Consider the following 23,995-nt stretch of genomic DNA (forward strand, 5'->3'; position numbering starts at 1 on the left):
CCCATTTTTATTTCTTAAATATTAAACATGTTCAAGATCATAAACAAGTCAATAATGTTCACCCTTACCACTTCTATTCCATATTGTACTGATGCATAAAGACAAGAAAAATACTAAAAAGCTAAGTATCAAAAGATAAAGAAAACCTTTTTCAGAGATGAAAGGACTACTTACATGCAAATATTAAAAGAAATCTATATATTAACTACTCAAATTAGTAAGTTCATACATTAATGTATTATTACAACATAAAAATTATATTTTGTATACTAATGATAAACAATTGGATAACTGAATTTTAAAACCTGAATTTATATTAAAAAACATAAAATATTTAAATTTAGCAAAAGACATGCAAGACTTGTGTACAGAAAACTAAAAACAGTTGCTAAAGGAAATGAAAGACAGTTTTAAAATATAGAAATATAAATAATGCCCTGTTGCAGCCTCTGCCTCAGGAGTCCCCTGCAGCCTGGAACACCTAACAAAAGAAATGCAGGTGCAGTGCCAGGGATTGGAGCTGGCTCCCCACAAGTCCTAGAAGCAAACCTTGTGAGGGGGCCATCTCTCTCCCCGACCCACCTCAGAGCATGCCTGTGAACAAGAAAGTACAAGAGCCACGCAAGCTAGGTGTTAGCCTAGCTACCGGCCGTTACTCTTAAGCGCGTGCTACTGGATCACAGCACAAACTACAACACTAAAATTACCGTGCTAATATATGCAGGATGTGAAACCAGGTGCAAGAATTCACCCACATATGCGGATTCTGTACAGAGCCCTGGCCCTCCGAAAGCATCCAGAAATGAAGCCAACTGACCATACTCAACTTACACCACAGTTAAGGGAACACCAACCCTACCAGATGAGAAAGAATCAGCACAAGAACTCTGGCAATTCAAAAAAACCACAGCATCTCCTTACATCCAAATGGGTCACTAGCTCCCTAGAAATGGTTCTTAACCGGTCTGAAATGGCTGAAACGACAAAAACGAAATTCAGAATCTGGATAGAAAGGAAGCTCACTGAGATTCAGAAGAAAGTTGAAACTCAATCCAAGGAATCCAAGTAACCCAGTAAAATGATCCAAGAACTGAAAGATGAAATAGCCATTTTGAGAAAGAATCAAAATAAACTTCTAGAGCTCAAAAATTTACTACAAGAATTTAATAATGCAATAAGAAGTATTAACAGCAGAATAGACCAAGCTGAGGAAAGAATCTCAGAGCTTGAAGACCAGTTCTTTGAATCAACTTAGATGAAAATAAAGAAAAACGAATTTTAAAAAATGAACAAAACTGGCCAGGCACGGTGGCTCACACCTGTAATCCCAGCCCTTTGGGAGGCCAAGGCTGGTGGATCACGAGTTCGGGAGATCGAGACCATCCTGGCTAACACGGTGAAACCCCGTCTCTATTAAGAATATAAAAAAATTAGCTGGGCGTGGTGGCAGGCGCCTATAGTCCCAGCTACTCAGGAGGCTGAGGCAGGAGAATGGCGTGAACCAGGGAGGCGGAGCTTGCAGTGAGCCAAGATAGTGCTACTGCACTCCAGCCTGGGTGACAGAGCGAGACTCCATCTCAAAAAAAAAAAAAAAATAAGGAAATAAGAAATATAGGATTATGTAAAGCTACCAAATCTATGCCTCATCGGCATTCCCAAAATAGGAGAAAGAGTAAGCAATTTCAAAAATATATTTGAAAAATATATTTCAAAAATATATTTTTCAAAAATATAAATAATGCCTAATATAAATATAAATAATGCCAAAAAAATTGCCTAATCTTGCTAGAGAGGTTGAAATTCAATTCCAAGAAATACAGAGAACGCTGGCTAGTTACTATATGAGACAACTATCCCCAAGACACACAGTCATCAGATTCACCAAGGTCAAGGTAAAAGAAAAAAAAATTCTAAAGGCAGCTAGAGTGAAGGGTCAAGTCACATACAGAGGAAACCCCATCAGGCTAGCCACAGACTTCTCAGCAGAAAACTTATAAGCCAGAAGAGATTGGGAGACTATTTTCAGCATCCTGAAAAAAATTCAACTAAAAATGTTATATCCTGCCAAACTAAGCTTCATAAATGAAGGAGAAATAAAATCCTTCTTAGACAAGCAAATCTGAGGAAATTTGTTTTAAGTAGACCATCCTTACAAAAGGTCCTTAAGGTAGTGCTAAATATGGAATCTAAAGAACCTGCTGCCATAAAACACTTGAGCACATAGCCCACAGGCACCACAAAGCAACTACGCTATCAAGTTTACATAACAACCAGCTAACAACATGGGTATGAGATCAAAATCACACACATCAATACTAATCTTGAATATAAATGGGCTAAACACCTGCTTAAAAGACACTGAGTGGCAAACTAGATAAAAACACAAGAGCCAGCCATCATTGCCTTCAAGAGACCCATCTCACATGTAACAACACCCACAGGCTCAAAACAAAGAGAGGGGAAAATATCTATCATGCAAATGAAAAACAAAAAAGGACAGGAGTTGCTATTCTTATATCAGATAAAACAAACATTAAACAATGAAGGGCATTACTATAATGATAAAGAGTACAATCCAACAAGAAGAACCAACAATCCTAAATATATATGCATCCAACATTAGAACACCCATATCCATAAAACAAGTTCTTCTTGGCCTATGAAAAGATTTAAACAACCAAACAATAATAGTAGGAAACTTCAACACCCTACTGACAGTGTTAGACAGATTATTGAGGCAGAAAACTAACAAAGAAATGCTGGGATTAAACTCAACATTTAACCAGTTGAAACTAATAGACAAATACAGAACACTCCACCCAAAAGGAATGCTTATACACTGTTGGTGGAAACGTAAATTAGTTCAGGCACTGAGGAAAGCAGTTGGAGATTTCTCAAATAATTTAAAACAGAGCTACCATTCCACCTAGCAATCCCATTATTGATGATATATCCAAAGGAAACTAGATCATTATACCAAAATGCACTCATATGTTCATCACCATGCTATTCACAATAGCAAAGACATGGAATCAACTGAGGTTCCCATCAATGACGGATTGGATGAAGAAAACATATACACCATGGAATACCACACAGGCCTAAAAAAGAATGAAATCAAGTTGTTTGCAGCAACATAAATAGAGCTGAAGGCCATAGTCCTAAGTAAATTAATGCAGGAACAGAAAACCAAATACTACATGTTCTCACTTACAAGTGGGAACTAAACATTGAGCGCACATGAACACAAACATGGGAATGATTGACACTGAGCACTACTCAAGGGGAAGAGAGAGGGAGGTTGACATGGGTTGAAAAACTACCTATTGGGTACTATATTCACTATCTGGGTGCAGTATACCCGTGTAACAAACCTTCATATGTACCCCCTGTATCTAAAATAAAAGTGAGAATTTTAAAAAGACTAAATATGTTAAAACCAGTACTCTCTAAATTTTATCTACAGTCATTAAAATCTCAATTGTTATCTCAACTGTTTTTGTTTTCTAAGAAACTGAGAAGCTGATTCTAGAAGGTATATGAACACACAAAGAATTTATGAGAAGTCCCGCTCCTAGTTAGAAGCCTATGTATGATGTTTCAGGCCATAGATAATTAATTACAAAGGCTTTACCTGGCTGGTTTACAGGGTGTGGAGAGGCTGTTCTGCCCACCCCAGACTTGGTGCACAGCCAATGCATTGCAGTCTTTGAAGAGAGTTGCAGTCAAAGACCCCCTGGCTGGTCACGCCGTTGTGCATATTTATATTGCCAGCTCAGGATCCTTCATTCTTAGGTCTCTTTTTCTGAGGCCTATGTAGAGGTCTTCTTCAGGTGCCTCTGTCAAGGCCTCCTAATAGGAGAGGAAGAGAGAGCCTTAAAGACACTTTTCTCCACTCTGAGTACCCAGTGAGTTTCCACTTTCTCCTTGCAGGGCTCCCCAACAGTGAGACAACTCCATGTCTGTGCTAATCCAACTAACACTTGACCAGTGCCATTTCCACAGGGAAAAACGAACAGGGGGAGTCAGTACTTTCTCTGGCTTTAGACTCTTGCTTACACTATTGAAGGAGGTAATTAAAGATTTAACTCTTTCCTTTGGGGCTTGTTGCTTCAATTGGCTCACTACCTGGGTGCAATATACCCATGTAACAAACCTGCATGTGCACCCCCTGTATCTAAATAAAAGTTGAAATTTTAAAAAGAATAAATATGTTAAAATGAGTACCTAAGTCCTCAGCACTCTTTTTCAGCTATGCTGAGCTCCTGACACTCTAGAATATTCAAAACAAAATTTAGAAAGAACACATTTGGAGTCCTTTCACTGTCTGACCAAGACTTACTATAAACCCACAATAATCACAGGAATGTGGTACTGGCAAAAGGGCAGACAAATAGAAGATACACATTAAAACCACAATGAGATACCGCTAACCATCCACATACCCACTCAAGTTAAACCACCTGGCAACACCAAATGCTGGCAAAAATTTGGAGTCCCAGAACTCACATATATTGTTGGTGAAAGTGGATAATAGTACAACCAATTTGGAAAATGTTCTAATAGTTTCTTATAAAACTAAAACCCTCTGATCATCTACCCCTATGAGCCAGCAATTATACTCCTAAGTATTTAATTAAGAGAAATAAAAGCATAAATCTACAAAAAAAGACTTAAACTGGAATGTTTACAGAAAGTGAATTCATCATTGCCAAAACCTGGAGATATCTTGAACGTCCATCTACAGGAGACTGGCTAAACAAACGGTAGTATATCTATATGGTTACGTATTCCACTGCCACAAAAAGGAATGAAGTACTAATACACACAACTTGAACAAATCTTAAAAACATTATTCTGGGTGAAAGAAATAAACAAATCTTAAAACCATTATTCTGGGTGAAAGAAACTTTGCACAGAAGAGTGTATGATGTTATTCCATTTATATAAAATTCTAGAAAAGAATAATTTATAATGAAAAAATCAGAACACTAGTTGCCTCTAAGGAGTTAGCAGTGGGGAAAACTAAAGGCATGAGAAAACTTTGGAGATAATGGTAATATTCTACAATTTGGTAGGTTACACAGTGTATGCATTTGTCAAAACTTGTTTAACGGTATTCAAGATTTGTGTGTGGTGCTGTATGCAAATTTTACCTGAAAAACACCTTGAACTCCAGTTAATTATATATGTGCTGAACTGCTTAGAAGTGAAGTATGCCTCCAACTGACTTTTCAATGAATTAAAAAATTAGATGGATTGATGGATAAATAGAAGGATGGATAGATGGATAGTTATGTGGTAAAGCAGTAACAGTTTTATCCAGAACCTAGGTGGTGGGTACATGCATGTTCACTGTATAATACTTTCAGCTTCTATAGATGTTTGAAAATTCTCATAATAAAATGGAAAATAATGGCATGATTCTGTGTATTTTTTAATAAAATCAACTTTGAAATATGCTGATAAGAACCACATTGCTAATTAAAGAAGTGAAGTACAGGAAGGTTTGGGCTGTGTGTTTCTGTGTAAAAGAAGGAGGAGTCAGATTTACATAAACTTGAACAAGAAAGAACTATTATTTCTAAGAACATGTGGCAAAATAATTACAAGACTGTCTCTGGAGAAGGAACTTACCTTTTGTTCTCTGTTATAATTAGCCTAGCCGAAAAAATAGACTTAAATAAATGTATTAAAAGTAGAGTAAGTGCTCAAAAACTTAGCTCTGCTTTTATGTAAAAATGAACTATTTTAAGCAGTTACATGATACGAGAAATCAGCTTGATAATGGAAAAAGATCATACCATTGTGGACAAGTTTTACACAAACATGATCTGTTTCATGGCCTAGACTGAGTTGAATTAGAATAGAAGAAACCATATTACAAGTATTCAGGAATTAAGCAAAGACAAAAAAAATAGTTATGACTGTGATAACTGAAACAAGGGAAGAGATATAAGAGACAATGCATTTAATTTGTGAATTGACAAATAAGGTAGGTGAGGAAAAAAGAGGCTTATGGAATTCTTGAACCTAACATGCAAGAAGAGCAGGGATGCCATTTGTTGGGAGAGGGGAATTGAGGAATAAGAGCCCATTTATTGGTGTGTGTACGTGTTGGGGGAGGAAGGAGTTCAGTTTGGGACAACCATGAAGACCCAGCAGACAGCTGAAATACTGTAATGAAGTTCCCTTATATTCTAACATATTACTTTTAGTTCTTTGAAGTCAATTCTGCACCCCACTTTTTGCTCTACACCCAGACAGTAGCACAGACTGGTGTTCAGTAATGACAGATGGAAAAGTGATGGGAGAATGGTGGTGAGTGGCTGGTGCATGCTGTGAGACTTGTGCATGAAGACTCATCCTGAGTGAAGAGCCACACAGTTCCACCAGGGGGAAGACTGATTTTTGCATATCATGCAGAAACTCAACCACCTGTTAGAGGAGGGAAACAGAGTGGGAAGGAACTACGCTGTAGGAAGGAAAGATGAACTTGAGTTTCACTTCTTAGTGCCTTTTCTCAGGGGAGAGGCCATCACTTGAAGATGCTGAGTCTTCTGCTCCTTCTCCTGGGACTAGGTATGAGCCTTGTCTTTTGAGGAGTCTGGGGTTAATGTTAACACTGGGTGGAGAGGTGGAAAGACTTTCTCTCCAGAGAGTCTGAAGCCACCAGACAGAAGATGAAGGGGATATGTTAGATTAAAGGACCATAACAGAGTAATTGTTGGCACAATAAAAAGGAGGCAGTTCCCTGGGGTCCTTTGGGAGCTGAGGTGGTATTGGAGAGATAAAGCAGAGATCTTCCTGCCTGGGGAGATGTCTGACCCCAAGCTTGTCGGTCCTCATGAATATCTCTCTGGAACTAGGCTCTGTGTTCAGTGCTGTCATCTCTCAAAAGCCAAGCAGGGATATCTGTCAACGTGGAACCTCCCTGACGATCCAGTGTCAAGTCGATAGCCAAGTCACCATGATGTTCTGGTACCGTCAGCAACCTGGACAGAGCCCGACACTGATTGCAACTGCAAATCAGGGCTCTGAGGCCACATATGAGACTGGATTTGTCATTGACAAGTTTCCCATCAGCCGCCCAAACCTAACATTCTCAACTCTGACTGTGAGCAACATGAGCCCTGAAGACAGCAGCATATACCTCTGTAGCGTTGAAGACACAGTGCGGGGCACAGATCAAAGATCTGAGCAAGAACCTCAGCTCTCTCCTACCCAGCTCCTCTCACATGAGCCTGAAGGCCCTGCCAAGGTGGGATAGAAGGAGAAAACCACAGCTTTTGGGCAGACACAGCTGTTTCTGTGTTTGTGGGTGGGCATGGGTATGAATGGATAGACTGGGGATGAGGAGAGCATCTGCAGGACTAGCTGGAGCGTTCTATCCACAGGCAGGAAGAGTGGCTCCTGGAAAGCTGAGGGTAAAATTTCTTCTAGAAGGGTGCTCAGAAATACCCAACAAAAACAATCAGATACAGTTTCCTTCAAGTGGCGAGGTCAGTAATAGCCTTTAACTGTTTTATCTCAAGGCTCTTTTTAGCTGGTTTTCTATCATAATATATTTTGGAAGAACTTTAGTCATCTTGAAACAAAGCTGGTACATTATATTAATGACATCTGGTTGTTCTCAGTGAATAGGAATGATAAAGCCCTCTAGATGCTTCAATATGAGAATATGACACATGCATCCCAGGCCAATATAAAATCTGCAAAGTTCAGGAACCTTCTATACTGGTGAGTTTTGGAATGGTCCAGATGTAAGAAGTAAGCTGCTGCACCTTAGATCATGTACCACAGAGAAAGAGGTGCAATGCTTAGTCTTTGGACTTTGAATTAAACTTTGGATATACTGCATTTGATTGTGCTACTCTATTCCATTTACTATGTAATCTGTAAAGCTGGGGCCAGTGCAAGAGAGGGTTCTGTGGCAGAACAAGCCCATGATGAAAGCTTCCTGCTGCTTGGGCCATGGACTAAGCAGACCCAGTTGTTCTTGAAGAGCCTATGGTAGATACCGATGCTCTGTGGAGCTCCTGACATTCCCCAATATGAGAATCACAAGGCAGTGTGGAACAGGTTTGCTGTGCCCTGATTTGCACTTCAGACCATTGCATCTTGGGCTATACTTTTGTTGCTTTCCAGATCCCAGAGAGAAAGAATGCTCACACACACAAATTTCATGAGGAGTGTTTATTACTTACAAACAGGCAGCAAGGGAAAACAGAGGCCTAAGATTCAGGGAAAGCCAGTCCCACTAGGCTCAGGAAAGCTGCCCAGGGTGGATGAAATCTTGTCTGTGCCTTCCCTACTTGCACTGCCACTGAGGGACCTCAGAGAGCAGCCACCCTGGGTTTTATATCCTAGAGCAACTTGACATGCTTGGCAAAGCATTGAAGGACATTCTATTTCTAGAAGGGACTGGAACAGAGCCCTGGCTGTTCTGGCCAGTTCCTCCTTATCTCAGGATGTTACATTCCCAGAACATTGTACAGTTATTTTTAAGAACTACAAGCAAGAAATAGGGGAGTACTGAGTTTGTCCAAGGCCACCTGGAGAATTGCCCTGCAGACAGGTGCAGAGTTTTGGTGTAAAGCCATACTCTTACCGGCCAACGATCCCCCTTCTTCTTTTGAAAAGTTGCTCCTGGCTCTGTAATGGATGCCTCATAATGGCATTCAGAACAAGGTATTATCTGATCTGCAAAACTGTAAATTTGGCTGTGCCCAGAGCATTCTGTTATTAAATGGAAAATACATAATCAAGACCATACTTAAGCACAGCTGGAAAAAGGCACGATTCAATTTCAAGAGCACATCTCAGAGTCTCATGCTACCCACTCATACTTTTCTCCTCTTACCTTCAAACCACACCCAAGTTTCATGGAAATTCCATATTTCCAGTTGAGAAACATGAGCTTATTTTTTCTGATGGGTCTTCACATTATTCTGGAAGGATCATTACAGTCTAACCAAGTATGGTTCTGAAAGGTAGTGGTGAAGGGAAATCTTCTCGGGGCCAAAACTTAAATTGGTATACCTGATTGTTGTCCAAATTTTATTGAAGAAGAGATGGCCAGAAGTATAGCTATATCTTATGTTCAATTTTCTTTCATACTATCATCTAGTCTCCTTACCTATTCAGTCATATTTTTCTTCTTTTTGCTTCTCTATGCTACAATCTGGGTAATTTCTTTAAGACTACTGTTTAGTTTACTAATTCACACCTCAGCTCCAGTAAGCCTCTAATTTAATCTTTCAACTGACTTTGTTCATTTAAATTATATTAATTTTTATTTCTAGAAAATCCACTTGGGTCATTTACAAATATGAGTGGACATTTTTGAAAGCATCTTGTTCCTTGTGTATTTTAAAATTATTTTCTTTTTATAAGTATATTAAGCATCTACTGGGAATTATTATCTGACAATGCCAGCATTTGATGCCTTTTTGCATCTGGTTTTCAGTGGTCTGCTGGCTCTCACTCAGGGTAGCCTATTTCCTTGTACATTATGTAAGTTAATGTGAATTCATCTTTCAGAATTCTTTAAATACTGGAGTAAAAGTGGGTTTTCTAGGAAAATTCATGTTTGCCTCTGTCAAGAAATTGGGGCACTACAGAGCTAATATCATTTTATTTTATAATTCTCAGTATATATCTTCTTGGTCATAGAACGTCTATCTCAAACCCCAATGGGCTGACTGTTCAGCGACCATGAATATTCGGAGGAAATTTTTAAAAATCCTTCACCCAAAGCCAAGACCAAGATAAATAATATTCTTTGTTAATTGCTTCTAGGATTAGTTTTCTAGCTCATCCTTTCACTAACTGTGTATCTCTTTGTGTACCTCGCTTTGTAAAGCAGTGATTCCTGTCTAGTTTTGGTCCATGTAAGGTCTCATGGGCCTTCTCCAGTTTCCATGTGTACTAATTCTCCAGGTCACAGGAATGCACATGTATACCTGTTTTATCTCATGGGTTCACTGTTAGCTTACCTTCCTGGCCCATGCTCCCATTACCATAGGAAGTTGACAAATTTACCTACAGTGAAGCCTTGGATTATGAAACACCTTCCTATATTACAAAATTGCCTCTTTAAAAGCAGTAAAGCACTGTGGTTAGGAACTTGAACTTTGTCAAGTGACAGACCTAAGTTTAAAACTTGGTTCTTCTGCTTTAACACTAGGTGTAACCTTAACAAGTTACACAATTTCTCCATGCCTTAATTTCTCCATAGAAAATAAGAATAATAGTGAGTTTTTTAAATGTAGGGTTTTTTTTTAATAAGAAAGTGATACAATTATCTGTATAAAAAGCACATAGAGACAAAATATGCAATTAGTGTAGTTGCTACCTAAACGTATTTCTCACTATAAAAACATATTTTACCACTAGCAATTCCTTCCTCAAGAATAAGTATGGCCCTCTCTCAGAAAATTTTATCATTACAATTGTTTCTCTTTTAGCTATTTTAATTAAATAAAAAATTTGTGGTATTATAAAATATGCATATTATCAAAATAAAAAAGTCAAAATCACTCAGTTTAATAAAATTAGATCATACAATATGTAGTTTTAGAATTTATTCCCTTAACCCAACAATATTTCATGAATATCATTTCATTTCAAAAATATTTTACATTAACTTTAATAAGAATAGTTCGATATACTGATGACCATCCTTCATACAATCAAAACCCATGACAAGGTATATATCCATAGGCTAGATGACAGGGTTATTTAATTTTAAATAGCAATTGTTTGTGTGTGTTGAATTATTTCTGTTGCAGACTCAGAAGGAAATCATGAAAGCCCTAACTCTACCTGCAGATGGCTGGTTCTTTTTTATTCAGGTGTTAACTTAAATGCCATCTCCCCAAAGAGACCTTTCCTGACCACTCTACGTAACAGCACTTCAGCAGTCATGCCATATTATATTATCACTTTATCCTATTTTAGTAATATGTACTCATCATTTACTGAAAGTGATGTATGTGCATCCCATTTCTATACCTCCTCATATGTGCATAAATGCATGCACATGCACACATGAATGCACTGAAAACAAGAACCTTTTCTGTCTTCTTCATTGCTGCTTCCAAATAGCCTAGAAGAACTCTTGGAATATCACTCCAGGAATTCAATAAATATTTGCGAGTAAATAAATATATTTCAAAGATAAGAAGAAAATTTATACAGCTGCAGTGGATTTCCCTGGAGGAAAACTCTACAAAGGCATTTGAGTTTAGATAATCTAAGCCCATAAGAAAATTAACTAGATTATTCTAACAGGAAAGGAATAAGCACTTCAAACTTTATATTTTTTATTCTTGTTTTAAATTTATGTTTTAGTTGCGGGGAGGATACAAAAAGATTAAAGGACACAAAATTACAGCTAGATAGGAGGAATAAGTTCCAGTGTTTTACAGAACTGTAGGAGGACTACAGATAACAAGCATTGTATTTGAATAGAAAGGTACATATGTCATGTGCCAACCCCGTTCTGCTGCCTTACCCAAGACTGGGAAATGGAACAGATGATATAGGTTCTATAGAGAGGCAAAGTGCAGAACCTGCTCAAACACAGTGGCCCTGGGGTGGAAAGTTCTCAATTGGAATTGTGTTGGTGCCTGTGTGGATGGAGCATTCAGTTCTGAGCCTTAGGAGCCTTTTGAAGGCCCTCCTGGCCAAGATGATCTTGAGGAAATGACTGACCCATTGGCTGCCTTCCAAATGGATGACACAATCTAGACTTTTATAAACTACATAAGTAGAAGGAACCCAGTTGACTGGATTTATCACCAAACCTAGCTTGTGAGCCTCAGTCTAGAGCTAGCATAATTTAGAAAAAAAAATGCATACATCATATATTAAACTCTGAGTATCATGCAACAGATCCTAGATGTTACAATAATAAGAACCTACACAGGTGTTTCTCCTGCACTCTGTCCTGGCTTTCTTCTGCTTCTTGTCTAAGGGAGCCTGGACTCACTTAAGCAGCTCTAATAGGCCAAACAAGAGAGTGGTCAAGGAGTGGCTAAAATGTCAACAGAAAGACTCACCATTATATTAGAGCAATCAATCTATCCTTAAAATACTGTAGGTTTAGTGTCAAGTGCTAGAGGCTTCCCCATTTACCCATACATGGAAGCCTGAAGAATAAACAGAACTATAAACTTCCCTCTGGGCATAAAACTTGCATGTCTTCCATGGCTTCAAGGTGGGGAGCAGCTGGGCAGGCAGAAGGAGGGGCAAGAGGCAGTCAAGAGGAGGGGCGGGAGGCAGGCGGGGAGGAATGGGCTACTCCGTTTAGCTGATCAGCCTTGACCAGTTCATGCTCTGCGACTCCATCTACAAGTCAGACTTTTCTGAATCACACAGAGCACTCCCTTCGCTCTCCAGATTCAATGATTCCTGGGATGATATAGTAACGAAAATAATTCCTTACTGGATAAAGAGAAATTGTGCTGTGCGGGAGATAAGTAGCTTAGAAAAAAAAATGGATGAGGAGAGGAGCTGGGAGTTTGGGGGTAAGACAGCCTAAAACCTGACAATCTGGTTGGGGAATGATAAAAGATACTGGAACCCAAGGAGGAGTTCAGTAAGAACGTAGGAGAAAGATCTGGTGGGATTTGGAGAAGAAAGTGTTAAAAAAAAATTGGAATCTGACAGTTTGCAGACTACTAGGAGATCTGAAAGACGCAACTCTGTAGCAACATGAAGGGGAACAAACTTTGTCTGAATAGGGAAGGTTCTAGTATGATCTCTGCTTTCCTTAGACAAGTAACCCTGGAGAAGACACTAGACCTCTGAGCTTTAGATTGTTCATCTGTAAAAAGGAGAGAGCAATATCATCTGCCTACCACCTCAGTGAGGCTACACTAAGGATCAGCTCAGAGGAGGCAAAGCAGAATGCCCTATTGCACAGCATGGAGGCCCTAGAGTCTGACCACCATACTTACATCCCATCTTTAAAACCTCCTGGCTGTGTGGCCTTGAGCAAGCCACTTCACCTCCAGAAAGCTCATTTGATCATCTGTAAAATGGGCAAGCCCATAGGTAGTTGTGATGATAAAATGAAAAAAACATTCTTAACTTACATGAGTTACATGCTGTAGAGTAAGTTATGTGGTATATAGTAAGCACACAGAAAAGACTCACTGTTATCAAAATTAAAGGAAAGTGGTTTAGTGTGCTAAGCACTAAATACAAGCCAGAGAGATGTCTTGAGAAGTAGACAAAGAAATCTACAATTCAGAATGAACAGTAACAAGAATCACATGTCCTCCAAATTGACCTTTGGCAGCTGGATCTGAACCTATCCTACACATCTGAGTCTACAGTATGAGGTAACAGTCTCCACCTATAGCTCTCTTCTCTGCCTGTAAGGTCATTCCTTTCTGAAGAAACCTGACCTCAGACTATTTTGCGATCATTTAAGGAAGAGCGCAAAATACTGGAGAAGGCTAGTCTTCAAGCTCTAGATACAGAAAATCCTCATATTCTTGGGTGTTCCCTTTCAGACTGAGAGTCAGAGCCACAAGCACTGATCCAAAAATCCCCTTTTCCAAAAAAATTTTCCATCTTCTACCAAGGTTCACCTCCCTGTTTAGTGCACACTAGTATCTACAGTTGTTAGAGCAGGAGTCTCTCCTTATCCTCTAAGGCAGGTGTTCTGTGAAGACCCCATGACAAGGGACAAAATGAAACAACATGTTCAGGGACAACAAAGGAAAAGCCCATTTTATCAATGCTCCAAAACCTGGCTACCTCAGGCTTGGCCAGTTATTCGTGAGCAGAGAGGGGTGTCATCTACATGGCAGTCATGGCCTGGATGGGTCTCGAACTGTGGCAAGGTAATGCTCTGAGACTAGGCGCCAGGAGAAAGATAAATTCAATCATCTATTTCTACCAGGAAGAAAAGCACCAGGAAGGAATCAGATGTAGAGTTTGTCCTCTGGGGACCTCAGCCTTGATCCTCAATAAATCTCCTTTTAGATACTTCCTCTTAGATGAAATTCCCACACTTCACAATGCTCTCCATGGCTTCCGTTGGCCTTATGGTCAGCTCTGCCAAGATCTGTATTCCTGGGCAAGACAGAATCCTTCTGAATCTCAGTCTCTTGCTCTATAAATGGAAACAATTTTGCTCTGCACAAATTACAATTAGCATGTTTGTGGGAAGTTAAAGTATGAAACTCAGCATAAATGAAAAGTAATGTACCACTGTTGCTTACATGAAAACTCTTGTAAAGTTGTCAGGCACCGTGCACCATCTAAGCATAGCAGTGTTAGGTATGGGCCCATTAGTGATTAGAGGGGTTATGAGGCAGAGAGGGGGTCTCCAAGCAGTGGGTCTCCTGGCTTTGGGGAAGCTGGCTCAGCGGCCATACCAGGAGCTGAACCCGAAGGTACTCTGTGTGTCCTCTCAACACCATGGGCCCCACTTTGGCATTATTTCCAATTCCCTCTGGTTTCCATTTGCTTCCTCCCTCTAGCCCCCTGGCCATGTCCGATTTCAACACCAAGTTTCTGAGCTTTTCCCATTTTGTCCACCATCTCTAGAACATTTCTGCTTCTTTTACCTTTCAAAGAATCCAAACTTGAACTCTACTCACTCCTGCCCATCACCAGCCTGAGCTCAGAGTTGCTGAGAAGGGAAAGCACCCTCATAAGGAAGCTCCTCCTTTCCCTACATCATTAGACTTGAGCACAGACAGCATCTCCATCTCCACACTGCTCTGGCCAGGTTGTGCCTCAGTCAATTACACAACTGTGTCTTAGTAGCCTTGGTAGGGCCCAAATCAGGATATTCTCTGGGAAGATTCACTTTGTACTGAGCCAAGCATAATCTCACTGCATCAAAAATAGAAAATTCTAGACCCACCCCTCCACATCTTCGTTATTCAACCAAATATGTGACCCATTTACCATGTGCTTAAATCTCTACCTACTGCTGATTCTCAGATCAGATCGTAACCCAGATTTACGATGGTCCAAACTCTGACATCTTATTGGCGCCATGTCATTCTGGTTCAGGCTGTCAGCCCCAAGCAGGTGGGTCAGTTTGCCTCACCCTGAGAGCAGGTTGCCAGGGCAACCATGAGGCTGCATAAAAAGAACCTATGACAGGATGCACATAAGAGAGACAAATGTCTTCACATTGAAGAAGGGGAGGAGTGCGCCATTGGTTTTCCATCCTCCAGATGCACTGAGAAAGCTCCTACCTAAACTGTGCCCCCTCCTTCTTTGAAACACTTCCCATCCTTAAGCCTTGGTAGGAAGGAGAGCCATCTGGAAGCCCTGAATCCTATGGAATGCTGAGTGTCCCTTCTCCTTACCCCTTAGTGTTGGAATTCCATTCCCCAAAGTCTTGGATTTGACCTTCCCCCACGGTGACTGGAGAGAAACATCTTCATATTCACAGGAATGAGCCTTAGATCAGACTTTGCTCCTCTCATGGGGGCCCCAGAACGCTGAAAAGCCAAGCTGGTTACCAACGCTTGTCCTTCCTTAAGTACCTTAAATATAACCCCAATAGTTAAAAAGATTCCTAAACAGCCAGGCCATTCTCCCTCCTTCTAACCCTCCTCTCCTGGGCCTAAGAAAGCCCAGCTCTGTGATCCGGGGCTTGGCTTCCCCTGTCTTTCCCATCCCAGAATCCTTCCAGGAAACAGCAGTCTCCCTCTCTGCTCTCAGAAGGTAAGTATCCTTATCACCTGTGAATCACAAACCCACAGAGTGGCCAAACATAGCCGAGCTGATGCAAGACCCTAGGAAGGGGAAAGCTGCAGGTGTGTTTGTGCTGGGAGGAGTGGTGACCCTCACTTCACAGACACCTCCTCTCCTGATCCTTGGGAGGTATAAGGACAGGCCTTCCACCACCAGTCAGGCACACTCTACCACCATGAATCCACTCCTGATCCTTGCCTTTGTGGGAGCTGCTGGTGAGTTTCATGCCCTGCCTCAGGCCTCACCCACCCCCTTTCCTGGGAGACACATGCCCTGCCATTCTTGCCACCTCTCCTCTTTTGACTATGCTCTGATATTCTATTTCCTCCATCTGGCAGCCCTCCTTCCCATCCTCCTTGGGCTCTTTTTAAGCCTCACTTGTTTCACCTTCTCCCTGATTTCACTCCCTCCACTGTCATTCTTCCATACCCAAGCTATGGTTGGAGAAGCTGGGAAGGGAGGCCAGATGGGGCTGGCCCACAAAATGAAGCAGCAGGCTTCAGACTTGGCTCCTGCAGCACCAAAATAGCATCATTATAGCTGCTCTTAACTTCAAATGCAGCTGGGGATGTTGGAAAATTACGCATGCCAGAGACTCAACTCTACAAGTTCTAACTTCATTTGTCTGGTGTGCAAGCTGTGTAGTGGGCTTTTAAGGTTCCCAGGTGATTTTTAACATTTCCAGCCATGCAGCCAAGGTAAGGATTGCTGTTCTATTGGCCAATAACAACGTCTACCTTTGTTCTACCAAAGTGAGCCTGGGGTCTGCCGTCAACTCTGCCCCGACTGTACAGATCTGAGCTATGGGAGAAGATGGTCATGGCCAGGTCTACGCAGCCAGGGGATTCCCTAGCTTGGCCAAAGTATCCTGACAATCCAGGGTTCAAATAGCCAGGGGAAGTACACAGGTGATGAATAAAAGAAGCACTCAGTGGGTGAGACAACCACATCCCAACTGCTATCCCACTGGAAGCATTTTGAGGACATCCCTTGCATCCTCAGCCTGGTGAACCCAGGAGAGATCTGAGCCCCTGCAGGGTACCTAGCTATGTGCCCTGCAGACACAGACACTTGGCAGTCACATCCAGTGATGCTCACCAGGGGTGGCAGAGCTCCCTCCCTTGCCTAGCTTCACTGTGCTTATTAAGGATTTCTAGTTAGCAGGAAGCAACCGCAGGCTGGGAGGGCCACCCGTAACATATTGCTAACTTGCCTTCTCCCTTCCCATCTCCACTCCAGTTGCTGCCCCCTTTGACGATGATGACAAGATCGTTGGGGGCTACACCTGTCAGAAGAATTCTCTCCCCTACCAGGTGTCCCTGAATTCTGGCTACCACTTCTGCGGTGGCTCCCTCATCAACGAACAGTGGGTGGTGTCAGCAGCTCACTGCTACAAGTCGTAAGTGTGGGGTCCCTGACTGCAAAGCTCCCAGCCAGGCTGTCTGGGTAGAGCTTGGCTTCCACCCAGGGAACTACTGAGGTTGGGTAAGATGGATGGGAGAGGTGGTGGAGAAGAAATCTTGCTGGCAACAGCTGACTCTCCAGAGCAGAGAGTGAACACAAGACAGGAAGCTCTCACACCAAGACAAATCCAAGAAACAGCAAAGGTTGTGATCATAAAAGCAGGCAGGGATGATCTTGGGGTGGTGAGAGCTAGTGAGAAAAGCAGGAAAGTGCCTTTTGCTGGTTAGCTACACATTAAAGCCACGTAAGAAAGCGTTTTTAAAAATACTGATCCCTGTGTCCTATCCCAGGGCAATTAACTCAAAATTTTCAGGAAGAGGGTGTGAATATCAGTGAGTATTTCACACTCTACCTCTGGTAACTGTAGAGTGTATAGACAGAGCTGAGAACCGCTGCCTACACCAAGAACTCTCAAACCTGAGTATGCATCGGAACTCCCTGCAGGCTTGTTAAGGCATAAATCACTGGGTCCCATCCCCAAGGTTCTGATCAGTAGGTGGGGGTAAGGACCAAGAATTTACATTTCTAACAAGTTCCCAGGAGATGCTAATGCTATGGCTACCCTTGGATTAGATTACACAGAAGGGTAGTTCTCACCAGGCCAAGAAGGGAGGGAGGAGTAGGCGCTGTGCGCAGTTAGCAAAGGCCTGGGATGCAGAATGCTGGGAAAACTTCAAAGAGCTCCTTGTGCCCACAGTGCTAGTGACTGTGGAGATTGTGAGAAAGAGTCTGGGAAGGCAGATTGAGGAGCAGCCTCTAGTGGGATCCCTTTGACTCTTCCCCACCCCACTACCACCAACCTCTGGGGCAGAAAGGTCCTGGATCTCATACCTTCACCGACCCACATCCCTCTCCTGCCCATGCGATATGGCCACATGCCCCACCACAAGCCTCCAGAGCTGTCCATGTGCAGGGAGCTTGAGGAACCTGGGGAAGGTGGGATGAGTGCCCCAGCTGTGAAAGAAGGGCTTCACCGTGCCTGCCTTGCCCATCAGCCGCATCCAGGTGAGACTGGGAGAGCACAACATCGAAGTCCTGGAGGGGAATGAGCAGTTCATAAATGCGGCCAAGATCATCCGCCACCCCCAATACAACAGTAAGACTGTGAACAATGACATCATGCTGATCAAGCTCTCCACACCTGCCGTCATCAATGCCCGTGTGTCCACCATCTCTCTGCCCACCGCCCCTCCAGCTGCTGGCACCGAGTGCCTCATCTCCGGCTGGGGCAACACTGCGAGCTCTGGCGGTGAGTGGGACCCTTTGTCCTTCTACTTCCCTCCATCCTCACAATTTCCAGGACAAAGCATGCCCCTTAACTTGAATCCTCTCACCTCCAGGCTTAAGACACATTTCTAGTGCCCATTACACACAGGCTCTGTACTAGGCACCAGAGAGATGCAAAGTCTCAAGGACTTGGCTTCTAAAATCAAAAGACAGGACAAATGGAGAACTTGATATGATGACATCTTGGGAGGGGTTCAACAATGATCATTCTGGGAACTAAAAGCCAGAGTCCCTTGCCAGGACTTATGTTTTGGAGTCCTCTCCAGGGGCTGTGTTCCTCTTCAGTGTTCCATCTGAGATTATTGTCTCCTTCTCTGGCCTGACCCACATTTCTACTTTCTTTAATCTCTTCCTGATCCTCACAGCCGACTACCCAGACGAGCTGCAGTGCCTGGACGCTCCTGTGCTGAGCCAGGCTAAGTGTGAAGCCTCCTACCCTGGAAAGATTACCAGCAACATGTTCTGTGTGGGCTTCCTCGAGGGAGGCAAGGATTCCTGCCAGGTGATTTGACCCCTTCCCATGCTGAGGTTCCCACTGATACCCAGGCCCCACCAGGGAAAAAGATTTGAACTCCCAAGGTGGTGGGGCTGAGGAGGCTCCCTGCAGTGCCCCATGGAGAAGTGAGGAAGGCTCCCTTGGGCTGCATCCTGTCTGCTTAGGAAGAACAGAGAATGGGCCACTGTGAGAAGGATGCGGAGCCACAGAGCTGGCTGGAAAGGGGTCTTTTAAGGATCAGAGTAAATGTAGCTATATTCCTCCTCCATCTCTCCATACGATTTGTCCCTTCTTCCCCCCAGGGTGACTCTGGTGGTCCTGTGGTCTGCAATGGACAGCTCCAAGGAGTTGTCTCTTGGGGCTATGGTTGTGCCCAGAAGAACAGGCCTGGAGTCTACACCAAGGTCTACAACTATGTGAAATGGATTAAGGACACCATAGCTGCCAACAGCTAAAGCCCCTGGTCCCTCTGCAGTCTCTATACCAATAAAGTGACCCTGTTCTCCCTGTCTGTGTCTGTTCCTGCTCCCTCTCACTCCTTCACACTGGAAAACATCCTCTAATTTCAGGTCAGACACGACTCCCCCCCTTAAAGGTAAGCAGAGCCCCCATCTCCCAAAATGTGTTCCATTGTACACTAGATTAGCACATACAAAGAGATGGAATCCAAAAATAAGAAGAAGCTTCGGAGAAAGCGGGGCACTGTTTTCTAGAGAAAAGTGTGTTTCAGAAAGGTGGTCTTTGCGGCAGGGGGTATTGATTTTTATTTGGGCTTCTCACACTGGGTAGAGCTACTCTGCCTTCAGAACAATCACAGCACAGAAAAGGTGTCAACATCTTTGAGGTGGCCCAAAAAATCTGACCAGCTGAATCCTATTGCTAAAATACAACAAGAATGACAAATGCTGTCGGTGATGATGTGCCTCTCCCAGGAATGTGTCGGCACAAAACCCTCAACCGAGCCATCCCTTCTCATTCACCTAGAAAATCAGACTCAAGAAAATCTCCCTGGCCCCCAAACTCTTCCCTCAGTTCCCTAGTTCCATCTCTGTGAGCAGGCTACAGAGATGTTCCACCTACCATAGCGGGAGCCAGACTGCGACTTGGGAATCAAGCCCAACTCTGCACGCTGCAATTTTGTCTTCTTTGCCTTTGGGGTAGGATGCCGCAGTGAATCGAACAGCTAACACCAGCTCCCCACTCTGACCAGGGAAAGAAACTAGAGAGGGTCAGGATTCACCCATTTGATCAATTAACCGAGGTAGGAATCATTTTCATATAACTTGCTTGCCTTTGAGATACTTGAAATGATTTATGTGGGACTCCTTAAAAAAAAGTGGAGGGAAAGACATCTGAGCAGCCACTCTGGCCACATGTTGGCTGGCTTGCACCCACTGGATGCAGCAGAGGGAAGCAGGCCCCCTGGCACCTCTGGCACCTGCCAAAGCCTCCTCCTGGCCATTCTGAGAGGGACCATGTTGGGGCCATAGCTCATCCAAGCTTGTCACCGAAGATCCAAGCAAGCTTCTCTTTGAAATTCCACCTTCACTTTCTGTCCCAAGTGGTTGTGGACACCCCTGGGAGCTGGTAACAAGGGCCAGGAGCAGCCAAGGGAGACAGACAAGTTCAGAGCACATTTCCAGTTACAGGGAACAGAGCACAGGCCTCCAAGTGTCCACGGAGCAGTGTGCAAATTGCAGTGATGAGTAGAGGAAAACCTCTACATGGAGCACAGCATTCCTGGCAAACACAAGGGACCACAGTCCACATGCTGTGGAATACACCCAAGTATGCATCAGACACTTGTTTGGTAAACAGTAAATGTGTAAGATCAATTACCTTGAGAGGGCCATCTGGGCTCCAGATGTGTGGTTCGTGTGAAGAGACAGCTACCACTCACTATCTTCAGAGGAAAACAGGGCTCAGGGCTTGCACACAATGGACAGATACACATGGGTCACCCAGAAAAGTCACTGCATACAAACATCACTTTGTCCAACATGGATTTTGTTTTTATGGAGTCCAAACACAGACCCTAGTTCAGCTTACAGCCTTGGGTTTGTCTGCTTTTGGAGATATATCCAGTAGATAGATAGACAGACAAGACAGATACATTTTTTTCCCTTTCTTATCGTAATATCAATGCTTTGTCTGAATATCATCATCACTCAAGAGTCAAGGGAAGAACCAAACACTTCATATAAACAGGGCTTGGCTGGGCGGGGAGTATTAGTTTCCAGGGTTTTCTGTCTCCATTCAGATCATTCCTATCAAAGCCCAGCTAGTTACCTCAAGCCAAGAGACAGACATAAGGATCCCAATGGCCTTCCAGATAGCTGCTTCCACCTCCTACCTCGGCCACATAGAGTCTTCACACAGAAAACTGAGTCACCCCACTGAGAAGGGTTGCCAACAGAAACAGCGCATGAAAATCACAGATAACCATGGTATATCTTGCAAGTGGTCAGTGTAAAATAGACCACCACCACCACCACCGAAAACACAAAACAAGGAAAAAAATGCTTATTATTCAAAATCCAAGACAAAATACTGTGTGGGAGTCACGCCATGGGGTTGCCTTTTCTCAGGCCACACAGCTTTCCCAGTCCATTTGCTCACATGAAACCGTGAGATGTGAAGGTCTGCAGAGTGTGTGCTTGGGATCGAGGCTGGTACTGTTCACCTGTGGGTCCAGTCCGAAGGGCAAAGAGGCAGAAAGCTACAACTCTGTCCACCACCATGTCTTAGGGCCTCCTTCTCACAGAGGCTCCGAAGAGCCCCCATCTCAGCCTTCACACAAAACATCTCCTTCTGGCTGAACAATAGGCAGGCTGGAGTGCCATGGCATGATCTCTGCTCACTACACCCTCCACCTCCCGGGTTCAAGTGATTCAGCCTCCGAAGTACCTGGGATTGCAGGTGCATGCCACCATGCCCAGCTAATTTTTTTTTTTTTTTGTATTTTTATCAGAGACAGGGATTCACAATGTTGGCCAGTGTGTTTTTGAACTCCTGACCTCAAGTGATCCAAAGTGCTAGGATTACAGGTGGGAGCCACCGCTTCTGGCCCAGGCCCTATTTTTAAAAATAATTTCAAATTCTATTTTAGATTCATGGGGTACATCTGCAAGTTTGTTACATGGGTATATTGTGTGATGCTGAGGTTTGGGGCACAAATGATCTCATCACTCAGGAACTGAGCATAGTACCCAATAGGTATTTTTTCAGCCCTTTCCACCATCCTTCTCTCTTCCCTCTAGTAGTTGCAGTGTCTACTCTTCCCATCTTTCTATCCATTTTTACCCAGTGCTCACCTCCTACTTATACATGAGAACGTGATATTTGGTTTTCCATTCCTATGTTAATTTGCTTAGGATTATGGTCTCCAGCTCCATCCATGTTGCTGCAAAGGACATGATTTCATTCTTTTCATGGCTGCATAGTATTCCATGGTGTATACGTACCACATTTTCTTTATCCAGTCTACCGCTGATGGCCACCTAGGTTCATTCCATGGTTTTGCTACTGTGAATAGTGCTGTGACGGACATGCGAGAGCATCTGTCTTTTTTGCAGAACAATTATTTTCCTTTGGGTAAACGCCCAGTAAAGGAATTGCTGGGTGGAAAGGTAGTTCTGTTTTAAATTGTTTCAGATATCTCCAAACTGTTTTCTGCATTAACTTTTCCATGAACTAATTTACACTCTGGCCAATAGTGCACAAGCATTCCCTTTGCTCTGCAGCCTCACCAGCGTCTTCTATTTTGTGGACATTTTACTAATAGCCACTCTGCAGCCAAGCTCTTTCAAGGCCAATGTGGGGAAAAGCCACAAACATCCCTTTTCCCAACGAGAATTCTTGCTTGCCCACTGGTAGAATTTTTATTTTCATCTGTCTTTTGTTGTTTGTTTTTCAAAGAAAAACCAAAGGTAAAGTGGTAAGATCTTCCACACCTGAGCATGTTTGTAGCCACCAGAGTCTGCTGGGAAGGGGCCCCTCATGCATGCACTGATCTTGTCATGTGGAATTTGAGAGATCAAGAAGCCCCATAGCAACCTACCATACAACTGCCCATCAGCGCTCATCCTTTCACAGGATTAGCTCAATTCTGACTCTGCAGACACTGGCAGCCACAGGTGACAAACCTAGTGTATCTGTGGGCTTCCCTCATCACCCAGGGCCACAGTGGGCTGCCTGTCTTAGGCAGAGTCACAGCAAAATTCTCTTAAACTGATTTTAAGCATAAATCCACTTCACCAATAATCATCTGAGGGCACAGTCCCTGCCTCCTTCCTCGGGGATTTTAAAACACACATCTCTCTGACCAAACAGGTAGATGGGATCTGACTTTAAAGAGGGGAAAATTGGGATGAATTGGGGTATCAGGAATGAATCCCAAGTGTTTTTCTGTGGGGACAGGCATCCACATCCCGAAACATACTTGGAGATGGAGAAAAATGCAGGAGAGAAGAGAAAAAAAAGGGGGACAAAGTGGCTGAAAGTCTTTGAAAGCTTCTCTCGTGGTTCTTTCTGGCTCTGGTTGCTTTGCCAAGGTCTTGAGTGCAGGCAGGGCCGGCTCTGGCTGGGAGCTGCTGCTCTGGGACATGGAAGATTCACTTCACCTCCAGAAAGCTCATTTGATCATCTGTAAAATGATCATTTGATCATCTGTAAAATGGGCAATCCCATAGGTGGTTGTGATGATGAAATGAAAAAAAAATTCTTAACTTATATGAGTTACATGCCGTACAGTAAGTTACATGGTATATAGTAAGCACACAAAATTAATCCACTGTTATCATAACTGAAGGACAGTGGTTTGGTGTGCTAAGCACTAAATACAAGCCAGAAAGGCGTCTTAGAGAAGTAGACACAGAAATCTGTAGCTCAGAAAGAACAGTACCAAGAATGACATGTCCTCCAAATTGAGCTTGGGCAGGTAGATCTGAACCTATCCTACACATCTGAGTCTACAGTATGAGGTAACAGCCTCCACCTATAGCTATCTTCCCT

At 43.0% G+C, this 23,995-nt stretch overlaps 1 protein-coding gene and 1 gene segment (V, D, J or C); both read left to right on the plus strand.

Moving 5' to 3' along the window:
- The first annotated feature begins 6,524 nt into the window (after positions 1-6,524).
- LOC100991075 (T cell receptor beta constant 2-like) overlaps positions 6,525-23,995 on the plus strand; it is a 93,412-nt gene continuing 75,941 nt past the window's right edge. Inside the window, 2 exon segments of the C gene segment in view lie at positions 6,525-6,582; positions 6,870-7,174. Of these exon segments, the coding sequence occupies positions 6,549-6,582; positions 6,870-7,174 (339 nt within the window).
- On the plus strand, positions 14,995-19,466 carry LOC100993013 (serine protease 1). The gene is made up of 6 exons (XM_063606148.1): positions 14,995-15,060; positions 15,663-15,705; positions 16,975-17,134; positions 18,195-18,448; positions 18,852-18,988; positions 19,285-19,466. The coding sequence occupies exons 1-6, from the start codon at positions 14,995-14,997 to the stop codon at positions 19,435-19,437; spliced, it is 813 nt and encodes a 270-aa protein (XP_063462218.1). The 3' UTR covers positions 19,438-19,466.

The sequence above is a fragment of the Pan paniscus genome, chromosome 6 (genome assembly GCF_029289425.2).
Source record: "Pan paniscus chromosome 6, NHGRI_mPanPan1-v2.0_pri, whole genome shotgun sequence".
In the NCBI taxonomy this organism is placed as follows: domain Eukaryota; kingdom Metazoa; phylum Chordata; class Mammalia; order Primates; family Hominidae; genus Pan; species Pan paniscus.

Coding starts and splice junctions, on each gene's coding strand:
- LOC100993013 (XM_063606148.1), top strand. CDS start 14,995: ATGGTCCAAACTCTGACATCTTATTGGCGCCATGTCATTCTGGTTCAG. Junction 18,449..18,851: donor CAACACTGCGAGCTCTGGCG/GTGAGTGGGACC, acceptor TGATCCTCACAG/CCGACTACCCAGACGAGCTG. Junction 18,989..19,284: donor GAGGCAAGGATTCCTGCCAG/GTGATTTGACCC, acceptor TCTTCCCCCCAG/GGTGACTCTGGTGGTCCTGT.